Here is a 12,132-nt window from a genome sequence, read left to right on the forward strand (position 1 = left end):
AGCTACCTGATAAATAGTGTAAATCGTTCCAATGAGTAGTTCATAAAGGAGGAACCTCAGCTCCTGTTGGTATCATTATAGTGTGTATAGGTTCTGCCATATGTAGCCTAACCCAGATTTCATCCTGGCACTGTCAGGAAACACAACATAAAGAGTCAGATACACACACACACACACACACACACACACACACACACACACAGTGTTGCGCCTAGCTTTATAGAGGACTGGGACTGAATGCTAATTTCATGTTTTGCTGTAATCCTCTGATATTGACACTCCTGGGAGCTGCTCCACTAAATACAAAATAATCTATTGCTGTATGGATCCCATTCCAAATGCATGGCCAACATGCACGCATCCTTAATGTTTAATTTGGAATTTTCCTCACTCTCTCCCTCCCCCGTAGACGACTTCAAAGGGGCGCTAGCCGCTCTTGATACGTTGCATCAATATTGTAATGTAGCAGGAATATGAAGACTGCTGGTTGGATGAGATAGGGGAGTCGTGCTGCTTTCCATCCGTCTGTCTGTCTCTGAGATGGTGTTGGAGATGACACAGTGTGTACTTACACACCCTGTTTACTTCAGGTAGAGGTTACTGTTAATGATTCGATTTTAATTGTCTCAGCCTGGACTTTCCAGGATGAGCTTGTTTGATTGTCTTCACTCTGTTTACACACAAAAGAGGAACTTTACGGCGTAATTTATGTTGATGTATGAAAATGATCCAGGTCAGTTATGGGAAGAGACTAGATCTCATAATAGGATCTGTTGGGCTTTGGTTGTGCACTTACCTTTGTTAGTGGCTGCAGAGAACATTGACTGCGGTGTAGTCACAGACACTATGGACACATTTGACTTAGAATTACTGCTGTATATTTGTGAATAATTTAATGATTTTTAATGAGCATTATCTACCAACTCTAGTGGATGCAGGGAAACACAGAAAGTCCCTCCCACGAGGCTTAACTATCCACCCCCCCCCCCCAATTAAAATAAACACCACCAAGCCTGACATTGTTTCTGTGATGTTTTCTTGTGCAACATCTGCATCTGTAAGCCCTAAATTAACCTTCATTTTGAAGTCAGCAGATGACACATAGAGGCACTTATGTCGTTACCTTTTTACATGTATTTCCAGTGCGTTTTAATGAAAACATCACAAATGTAATAGGTCGCCACTGCATTCCCGTGGAGGTTATCAGTGCCAGATCTTTTTCATCTCGGGTTGATTGTGCTGTGAATTATTCTCGCCTCCGAGGAAAATATTAATTGACTCCAAAGACTTGCAAGTATTAAAACTTGTAATTTTAAGACCCCGATGAATATAGGCCAAACTCTGGCTTTTCGTTTTAACATCTGCCTCTATGAACAGGAGAATAGTGTTTTATGAATAAATATTTAGATGAAATCATTTGCTCATCTCTCGAAGCGATTTTAAAGGTTATGATCTCACCCTACGCAGAAAATTTAGAATTTATCTCGGGTCGTATTAAGTATTCAAACTATTACGAAGTTGTAGGTTTTGGCGGTTGAAGAAAAGTGGTGTGAGCTGCGTTTTTGTGGATTTCATTGAAAATAAATCAAGTGCTGCTGAATGTGAAGTGAAATAATGCAGCCTTGTTGTGGAATTACTTGCTGAAGGCCCTGATCCAGGCCCAGCTTTCCTCTTCTTGATTAGCCTCTCTTGGCCCTTAGAAGAAAGCAGCACAGAGGAGGTTGCATTGCCCAGACTGCCTTGCTGCTCCCACAGAGTCTTCATCCTTGCCAAACAGCACTGATTCAGTACCTGAGGCTGAGGAAACACAGCTCCAAGAAAGGCTTATGAGCTGCCCTCACCAGCCTTCATTCAAGAGCATTAAAAAACCAACAAAAAAAACCACTTACTTGATGCTCCAGCTCACAGCTATCAGCTCAAATGAAAGCTGGAGCTTAGACAGATGACACCACTTTACATTAGCGCTCCTTGTTTTCACATTTTCCAAACTGTGTAAGCAGCATTTGCCAGGACAGAAAGCTCCTGTACTAAAATGTCAGGAGAGAGACATCTCTGCATATCTCACATGGACAAAAACGTGACTAACAGCATTTTATTATTTATGTGTACAGGGCTCTTATTGGGCTATTGACACCAACCCAAAGGAGGATGCCTTACCTACACGGCCGAAGAAAAGGCCAAGGTCTGGTGAGCGGGTGAGTAGTCGAGGAGCTTTTGTTCTGGCAGCATCTCGGTTGAAACTGATTGGCTGATCACCTGTGCATCTCCGTATGTCTGTTTTCCCTGCTTTATCTCCCACATAGAGGCTTTGGAGTGCACAGACAGACTTTATGTAACTGCCTCTCCCTGCACCCTGTCATGAAGTGGGGTCCTTATTAATAAACTATGCCCCAGGCAACCATTATATACCTCACATTCTGCACTCTCTTGTCCCACCCCCCCTTTAACATCAATTAATGCGGAGCTGTGCTAGGTCCTCTGAACAGGAATGCCTTTAATTATGGATGAATCTTATCCCATGTTACAAACAGAAGTAGTGGGTTTTAGTCAGCCGCTCAGATTGACCTGGCCCTAGGGCCCCCCGACAGAACACTCTCTTGTCTGTTGCTTCCCAGCTGACCAGAGGCGATGCAGAAAGATTCATACTGCAATATTTGCAACACACACGAGCATAAAGGCTCCGTGCTGTAAAAGTCAACATTCCGTTAATGCAGTCATTCTGCAGCACAACAGTTCTTTCAAATTCAGTGAAATCGTCGTCTTTACAGCTGCGAGTTTCCAAATGCTGAAGGTTTAAAAAAAAAAAAAAAAGTTTTTATTATGCGGCTCTCATATTTGCAGCCCCTGATGCAGCACAACACAAAAGAATGCAGCCAGTAGAAGAGTGTTTGCAGCAGAACATGCTTGTCATGCCCCTTCTTCCCTATCTAACACTGTCACCCTCAAAATATTCCATTAACGGTGTGAGACACTGAATTTGAAGGTTCGTGAAATCTCATTTATATTTATCATGAATTAAAAACGGTATTGTTGGCAGCCAATCCTCTTATAGTAAGCACTTTTCAGAGACGAGCATGGCGGAGCTCCCCAACACAACCAGTGTATCTGGCGAAGTGGTGTTCAGTGCGTTGGGTGTTTTTGTCATTCCTGACATCCTGGTTAACGCTCAGAGCTTTTCATTAAATGGAGCTGAGGGGAAAGTTTAAGCTGCAGTTGTCGTAACAAGAATAGATGTACAAACCTCTTATACCTGTGTAGTCTAACGCGCATTTCCAGGGCTTGTAACAATGTTTCCATCTTCTCAGAAGTCACAGTTCAAATGTGACCTAAATAAAGGTGCAAGTCTGTCGTCTAAAAATCCGTGCACTTCTTTCTTCCTCCCCTTGTCGGCATGTGGTCTGAGAATAGCGATTTGACGCAGACATCATTTAGGTTTTGCAATCTGCAGTGGGAATTCATGTGTTTGATAATTGGATGGTGTTGATTTTTTTTTTCTTCTTCTTTATATTTTGTCTGCCTCCACACACCACCCCCAACCCCCACAGGCTTCTACGCCATACAGCCTGGAGTCTGAGTCTTTAGGGATGGAGTGTATGATCTCTGGAAGTGCCTCTCCAACGCTGGCAATCAACACTGTGACTAACAAGGTACTCCAGCCAGCCATCCAGCCTCCAGCTCCAACACACACCTGGCTACACGGCTGCACCCTGACCCCACCCACTTCTCCAACCTCCTACAGCACTATTCCCCACAGAGAGAGCAGCACTCGATTGAAGGATACACACAAACAGACACACACACACACACACACACCATCACATGTTCATGTGCCTAAAGCTTCTCTACAATGCAACCCACACCAAAACACATGACCATCAGCAGTGTAACACCTTCTTCTCAACAAAAACTAAGAGCAGGTTTCTGTCTTCAGCAATGAAATATGATGCTCAGTCTGCAACCCAGCATGTTGCAACCTGATAGGTGTTACAGTCTGTGCAAACTTGCAACAAGATACAGGCTACATGTGGTGCAGGGGTTTGTGTGTTTGCACCTGTAGTAGAGGTTGTGGCTTAGATTTCTATCCCTGTGTGACCACATTTCATATTAGCATCTTTTCTGACGTTTAATCAACTCTTTCTAACCTTTTTTTTTGATAATGGTAAAACTTGGAAACACTTGATTGTCACAAAGCAAAACCACAGGGACTGCGGGCTATTAGCTGCGAAAGTGCTGCTCACTCACAATTTTAAACAGGCTTTTTAACCTTAAGCTCTCATCCTCTGAACCCAGTGGGGGCAGATCTCAGGTGCACTTTTAAAAAGCATACAAGAGCGGCTTATTCATTTGTTGCAAGCATTACTAAAAAAATGTTTAACATGACCGTGGGTGTTCATCAAAGTAAACGCGTGCATATTTAACAGTGTCGGTGTAGCCTATAGAATATAAGTGATCTAACTATTTAGTGCGTGTCAGAAGCGACGAGGTGGGGCTGCGTGCAGTTTTCCCTTGGTTGCAGCAGACGGATTAATAGGCCCAAGTGTGAGGAAAGTTGACCCCGTTTCCCTCTGTGATTGCCACAATAAGCACTTGCAGCACCAGCCTCCACTGGCAGTGACAGTCTAATGAGGCACTAATGTAAAGAACTGATGGTTCACAGTCTGGATTCCTGCCAACAAATACCTCCCGTCAAATAGCTCAGCAGGGCAAACGAGCAGAAGCTGTTACATCGAGACAAAATGCAACGGTTCGAAGGACTGTGGAAGGCAGCGGGGTGTTTGTGCATGTGTGTTGGGGGGTTTCTACTTGTGTGGTTCCATAAAAACTCGTTAGTGAGAACATGTGCAAAAGACAAAGTGTGGTAGCAAGAGATGAGGCTGTAAGTCCTCTGAGAGCTTGTTTCTCACCGTCTTACACTATAAACACACAACAGGCCACGCCTCCTTTGGTGCAATGTGCCAAGCCACAGGAATTCCCTCTCTCTGTTTTCCTCTCTCCCCCTTTCTATTCCAGTCTGTCTCCCTCATTCCCGCCTTCTCAGATAGACCAATTGGAGATGTTGGCAAGACTACTGAACCAGCAAGAATCTCTTTCTCTCTCCTGCCACACATTCCTCACTCTTATTCTTTTGCCATTCTCACACACCAGAATCCTCAGCACCTAATAAAGGTTAGCTTTTGAGGTAGCTCGAACCATAAGCGGGAATGTGGAGAAACTTCGGGGGGGGGGGGATGATCATAAAGGCAAAGGCAGGATTTGTTGGAATTGTTTGTTGATGAATACTTTGGTCTGCCTTCTTCTTTTTTCTCCCGTATACCTCTATCCTCCCTGCCTTTCCCCGTCTGCTCAGGCAGAGATTGTGCAGAACATTAGCTGCCATTGTTGGAGACACCTGGGCCAATCTTGCTTTGATTTCATAATCCACGTCTTATGCTCCAGATTAAGCCTCGATGTTAAAGACACCTCTGGCTTTTTACTTAATTCACTGCTAAGAATAGCACTCTGACTCCTTTGCCTGCTAGCTAACACCATGCACAGTATTTACTGTGGAGCCACTTCTGCCTGTATGAGCATGCCTGCCTGTCTGCTTTGTGTGTGTGTGTGTATGTGTGTGCATTTGTCTGCGTGTGCGTGTCTATGTCTGTGTGTCTGTTTGTTTTAGACACATCTGTAGCATTAAAGCAGTATGTGTTATATGTTTGCATATGCTTTTATGTTTTTTGCTGGAATAGGGCTTTGGCTATGTGTGTGTGTGTGTGATGTGTGTTGCTTGAGTAGGTTTGTGTCTTCACTCCTGGGGCCATGTGGTCTGTGGAAATCACACTTTACTGGACTCATCTCACTTTGTCGGTGAATTAAGCAGAAATAATTGTGTTGAGAGACTTAAAGGCAGTTTTAAGATTTTACGGTGTCATTTACTGTATGTTTTGAAGTGTCCTGTTGGCAGTGTTGGATTGATTTTCCTGAAAATGTTTATGCTTTGAGTATCTGCTGCTCATTGAATTTGCATTCATACTAATGGATACTAGAGCAAAGCCCACATTTTATTAGAGGAGAGTAGTCGTGTTGCCTAATGAGATTCTCTTGCTATACCCCCACTCCCAGTCTTTTTCCTTGTATAGTGTTGCATGGTTTTAGTATTTGCATTGTTGTTTTTTTGCAGGCAAAACATTCCTGCCTCTATCCTAGCAGCACAGGAGCCATGCTCCTTATTAGAAGTTTAAAATACTCACTCTCTTTGCACGTGTGGGTCCTGGAATCTTACCAGCATGTCAGTCAGCTAAAGAATCAGGCAGAGGAGGAGACGATGGCCTGAGTGGCTGCCTAAATTTCTTGTCCTCCTCGTGGCCTCCGTGGTAACTCATTTCACCTCAGCAGAAAGACAAGAGGCTTCGTTCTAGTGCTGCTCCTCAGAGGCAGGGCGCAGGGAGAAGCTACGCCACTGTCGTTGCTGTTTCATAGTAGCGAGCACAAAGCCCACTTTGTTCTGCACAGTGATAAGCAGAAGCCACCGTGGTTCACTCTGTCGCAGGCTGAGGCATCCAACACACACACACACACACACACACACACACACACACACCACACACACACACACACACACGTCGATCTTGGAATTCCACCATCAGTGTGTCACTTTGTTCCCAATTCACAACCAAGCCAACACGGAGTCTATTCTCTGTGGGTGTCATTAAGTGCATTATTTTCATCACCCTTGATATTGTCCTAATGGCCTGATGGCACATATTATTTTAATAGGGTGGAGGGCAGAGTCTGTCAGACGATAATTAAGAGTGCCATCCTGAAGTGGTTTGACTAGTTTTACTGCTACATTGAAAGGTCAGCGTCTTGGTTGCTCTGGAGTCCTTGGTTAGCTGTCCCAAATGGATTTGTGCTTGGTGAGCAGATGCGACTGACAATGCCTATAGTGTGACCTTTAGTGATGGGAATGTCTTAGCTGTATACAGATTCCCTCTACATGTTCAGCCGGACCCCCTCAGAGACTGTGGTGGGTCTCTCTCTTTCACACTCACACACATTTACAAGACAAAGTGCGCTGCTGTTAAGACATGTCATTGCATGCAGCATGCACATTTTAAGGCTTTATGTTTCTATTCTAAATTACACTGTTAAACTATATAGTGACATTGCCTTCAGAGCACATCCATTATCTGGAAAGAATGCTGTCATGATCTATCATCAGAGAGCGAGGGCATGACATTCATCAATGTATAAATGCTGTTTGCGTCGATGTTCATGTGTGTGCGAGGCGGGAAGAAAAAGCTGATGTGCACATCTATCTTTCAGGTGGCGTTGTACAACACAGACCAGGAAGGGAGCGACAGTCCAAGAAGCAGCCTTAACAACAGTTTGTCTGATCAGAGTCTCGCATCCGTCAATCTCAACAGCGTGCACAGCTACACACCGGTGAGATCCGAGAGGGCGATCCCACAGAAACGGTTATTTTGGGAGGTCTAAGCAGCATTGCTGTTTCCCTGAATGATGAGATCAAGCTGAGCTTATAAATTTGGATGTTAGTATTTCATTTTGAAAAATTCTCTCAATTGGATATTTAGACGTGTGGATGCAGACCAAATTTTACATTGTTTTTATTCATTTTTCTCATGACGGCACGGCCATGTTGATTACAACGAGAGAAAAGGAGGGCTCTGACACATGCAGAAAGTGTACGTCATTTCATATTTCAGCTGAGCCTCCCGAGGTTTCTTCAGAGGAGCACAGCCATAACCAGCAATAGACCGAGGTTCAGGGTGGACATGCGCTGGAGTACAACATCAGAAGCAGGGTTAAGGGAAACAGAGAGAGATGTGCACGCTCCTGGAAATCAGACAAAGAGAAGCACTTCTTCTGATGTCCTCCCACCAGAGATGCCCCTCTTTGCTGTGGTCCTCCCGCTTCCTCGAGTGCTCCCCGCTCAAGGCTCTGAGCATCGATCGGCTCGGCCTGATGGATGTGCGCTCGCTCTTGCTCGCTCTCCCTTTCTGTCTAACAGCAGAAGCAGCAGCAGCTCACAGTAAATATTGTGCTTCTATTATCACCTCCCCGCTCCGCAAAGAGACGAGCCATGCATTTCTGGAAACTGCCCACACGCTCTAAGAGAAAGATGTTGGGATCAAAACCCGGACGTGACCTCTTTTGCTATGCTAGCCCACAGTGGGAATGGGTCAGGGCAGGCGTTGTAAAATATTACTGATTTTTGCATCCCTCCTCTTAGTGTGCAGCAGCTGGGAGACAGTTTTGGTGCTGGAGTGGAGCATCGCTCTTCGCTTGACACCCAGGGCCAGTGCATAACACTGACTGCCCACACAAATACATGGATAAAATGTTTGCTTATTTTTGTAATTGCTATTGATATTTTTTTTTTTTTTTTTGTTTTTTTTTAAATGCAGCGTTCTTGCCCACCTGTGAATTGGCTTTGTGACCATTTGAGCTGATCTATTAATGTTATGCAAGCTAATGTGTGAGCAAAGATCTCTATATTGGCGTAAGATGTGTAATTGCTCTTTTCTGTTGACTTGTGCCCCATCGGCGGGAACGTTGTTCCAGTGCCCCCACAGTCAATTACATCCTCGTTTGTCATATTTGCTGGAAACATTCACGGAAAAATCATCCATTTGCACAAAATATCTACATACAGGTTGTTTTTTTGTTTTTTCTCCATTGTCCAGGTGACCAACCACCCAGAGCCTGTGTCCCAGCCTATGAGCCTCCAGCAGCCTCCTCAGTCCCAGTACAACATGCCCGACAGGGATAAGCTCCTGTTCTCTGAATTTGAAGATCTCAGTGCCTCCTTCCGCAGCCTTTACAAGTCTGTTTTTGAGCAGACCTTTAACCAACAAGGTGAGTGGTGTCATGAGATCGCCATTTATCAAAATGTGTTACTGCTGTTGGTGTTGTTGTAACGAGCAGCATCCTACTGGTGTTTTTTCCTGACCCGTGGAAGAGGCTTCATTTGATATTCAAAAGCAGTTTGCTTTTGAATATTTTATTTGTGGATGTAAAGATTATAGTGTTATTGCGTTCATTTAATGGGTTTTTTTTCCCCCTTTTATATTTTCAAACATGAAATGTTTTTACATGTGGGCTGTATTTCATCAAGAGTTGAAGAGGTTACCAGCAGTCCAAGTGCCTATTAAAAGCGTTAGATGTGGGGTTCGTTTGTCATAATGATGGGGATGTGATACGTAGTGATGGATCAAGCACAGCCTTCCAAGCGCCTGTTGGTCCCAGTTGAAATAAAATACATTTTTGCTTATAATCCGATGAACAAAGAGCTCCCGACAAGTGCTTCACGAGCAAAGTACAGTGAGCTTTTTTGTGTATAACCTACTTTCACAAATCAAATATGCTTCATGCTAATGTTTTCAAAGAGTTCCTCTCCTTTAATCTATCATCTGTGTTTCATTAGTTGAAAGTTGTTACCTTTTTCAACGTGCATAAGAATGAAATCTCCTAGTCAGACAAGCTCAAGCAATTAAAAAGCATAAATAATCGAGCTAGAGGATTTCACACTCTGCCGCTGTAGACAGTGAGCTAATTCAGTGGCTTTGATAATAGGTAATGAGCTCGCATTATTATTCTGGTGCTGCGTTAATTGCTTTCTGTATTTCCCTGGTTGGACAATGGGCTTTCTCTGCTGATAAGAGATGCACCTTTGTCACCCCTGCAGTGAGTGTTACTTGCTGATTGTGAAGGTGCAGGGCCAGAGTCAGCTCTAAAAGCACTTCAGTGAAATAGGTTTACTGTGCCAAAGCTGTGAAGGACAGGGCCTCTCAAACCACTCCCCGCCACTCGGATGATTGCAGCTCAGAGCGCAGATGTCCGTGCTCCAGTCGTGTCTGCTCAAGAGCAGAGCGGTACGGAGCATTTGTCAAAGACAGTCCAGCTTTGTACAGCTGGAGAGAAGATGCAATGAAGGCCGCAGCTCGTGAACCCAAGAGACAAAACCAATGCTGAGTCATTCCCCAGCACAACAAAATGGCAGCTGGTAGGTCTCAAGTGCAGAACTACAATGGCAGGCCCAGACACACGGAGCATTTCATGGAGGTTTAACATATGAAACCAGGCACTCCTCCAATTCTAGCCACGTATGGATTCTAGAATGTTCAGTACAACCTGAAGCTAGGGCAACTCTACTTACTGAGAAGTCCACCATCTGTTGTCACCTGCGAAAACCTCCACAAAAATGTGTCCAATGCTAGTTTATTTAGCTGCCGTTGTTGTTGCGGCTGTTAACGGCCTTTTGTACGTGTTTTTTGATTTCCAGGCCTGATGAGTATACCGTCAGATTCTTCCCAACAGACTCACACCTCCTGCTCCTATCAGCACTCTCCCAGTGGCACCATCAACACTCCAAACAGCTTGACAAATAACCAGTCCAACAGTCACCCAAACAACCACTCTGGCAGCAGCGGCCAGGTGCCCCTCTCCCATCCGGCTCAAGCCCACCCCGGCCACGGCTCACCCCACGCGCAGCACCTCCCGCAGCACGGCGGCCCCCACAACCAACACAGCCAACACACCCAGCACAGCCAGCACCCACAGCACGCTGCACACTCTCAGCACGGGCAGCACCCAGCCCACGGTCAGCACCCACAGCAACACGCGCCACATCCCTCCCAGCACACGCAGCACAGCCAGCACCCCTCTCAACACGGACAGCAGCATCCGAGCCTCTCCCACCAACCCCATCCTACCCAGCAACAGATGGCCTGCAACACAGGTAAAACCTTCCACCGCCATCATCATCCACCGAGCCAACATTACTGCTCATCTTGTTCATCACACACACGTGTTCAAAACAAATGGCTGAATAGAGTCCTTAATCAGTGCGTGGAATTTGTAACAAAGAAGGAAAATCCCTAAATGTTACGAAGAGTAAATCACCACCGATTTATTATATTTGCTGTGGTGAGAACAAAGCAATACTGCATCAAACCAGTCCGCTTTTTTCTGAGAGTTGACTGGCTCCTCCTAGCGGCCATGATTCAGCACTGCATCGATTTAAAGCCCGATAAACTTATTTGGTTCATTTAGCACTACGGGAGCTAAGAGAGTCATTAGAATGGCTACAGTGAAAAAATATCCATTTGAAATTAGACCCCAGCCTCCATTTTCGTAGAAAATTATTTTCTTATAATCCTAATTGGAGCAAAGCTTGGTATTGTAGCCCAAGATACTGTATTCTAATGCTGTATTGTTACAGTCAGTATCCTGTGTGTGTTGCAGGTTTACTGTCTGACTGGTACCCAAATCTGGATGCACTGAAAGAAAGCTGTCGTATTGCTAGCAGCTATAACTGGGCTGATGTCGACCTTTCACCTTTCCAAGGTGCAGTTACATTGACAAATTGTGTGGAAATGATAGCGTCCTGTTTGTTGTTTCTGGTTTAGAGATTAAGAGTCAGAGAAGCTGTTTAATGTGAGGAGCTGGGAGTTATGTCCAGGCTTTTGATTGAATGCTAAAATGTTGACACAGTGGAGTTGATTATGAGTTTAATTAGACTGAGCTCTTCAATTAAATAACACTGGCTTCAAGTTTAATTATCAAAACAGTGAGCTCAGCAGGTCAGTTTATCCAATTACAGCCTAGGATTGCAAGGTAGGGTGTTTTTAAATATCACCCACCAAAGTTTGCTGAAATAATGAGTATTTAGTGCAACCAAAGTTTTTCCTCTTTATGTTTGTAAATTAGTTTTTGGACAGTCTGTCATACATTTCATTGTCACAAAAGTATTTCAACACAGAGAGATGACATCACTAACCCTTTCTTTGTTTTGTTTTTTTGTTTTTTTTTATATTTCCAAGGATTAAGAGATAGTATGAGACAAGCAGAACTGAACAACTGGTCCCTGGAGCCCACTCAGATTGCAGACCTGTGCTCGTCCATCAACCAGTTCTTTGCCCGCACAGGTGTAATCCCGCCACTGGGAGCAGTACAGCCTCCTGTTTGTCACGGCACCATGCACCCCAACAAACCCAGCCAGCACCTTAACACAGGTGAAACACAGCCTCTCCTCTTCCCAGTTTGCATTTGGTTGAATTTTTGTAGTTCTCGCGAGCTTCTTCTGACTTTCCGGGCAGATTTATTACAGATTAACAATCCACATCCTGC

At 44.6% G+C, this 12,132-nt stretch overlaps 1 protein-coding gene across 3 annotated transcripts in view; it reads left to right on the forward strand.

Moving 5' to 3' along the window:
* foxj3 (forkhead box J3) overlaps positions 1-12,132 on the forward strand; it is a 54,551-nt gene that overhangs the window by 36,753 nt on the left and 5,666 nt on the right. For 2 of the 3 annotated variants that reach the window (XR_008950056.1, XM_057029670.1), the window contains exons 4-10: positions 2,112-2,195; positions 3,546-3,647; positions 7,306-7,425; positions 8,688-8,859; positions 10,286-10,741; positions 11,248-11,349; positions 11,826-12,017. Coding sequence is in view for 2 of the 3 variants with exons in the window: in XM_057029670.1 (XP_056885650.1) it covers positions 2,112-2,195; positions 3,546-3,647; positions 7,306-7,425; positions 8,688-8,859; positions 10,286-10,741; positions 11,248-11,349; positions 11,826-12,017 (1,228 nt within the window). In the remaining variant the exon portion in view is untranslated. The remainder of the gene's footprint in view (positions 1-2,111; positions 2,196-3,545; positions 3,648-7,305; positions 7,426-8,687; positions 8,860-10,285; positions 10,742-11,247; positions 11,350-11,825; positions 12,018-12,132) is intronic. The other variant, XM_057029672.1, reaches the window with a different exon arrangement.

Source organism: Takifugu flavidus, chromosome 4, assembly GCF_003711565.1.
Source record: "Takifugu flavidus isolate HTHZ2018 chromosome 4, ASM371156v2, whole genome shotgun sequence".
NCBI classification, from domain to species: Eukaryota; Metazoa; Chordata; class Actinopteri; order Tetraodontiformes; family Tetraodontidae; genus Takifugu; species Takifugu flavidus.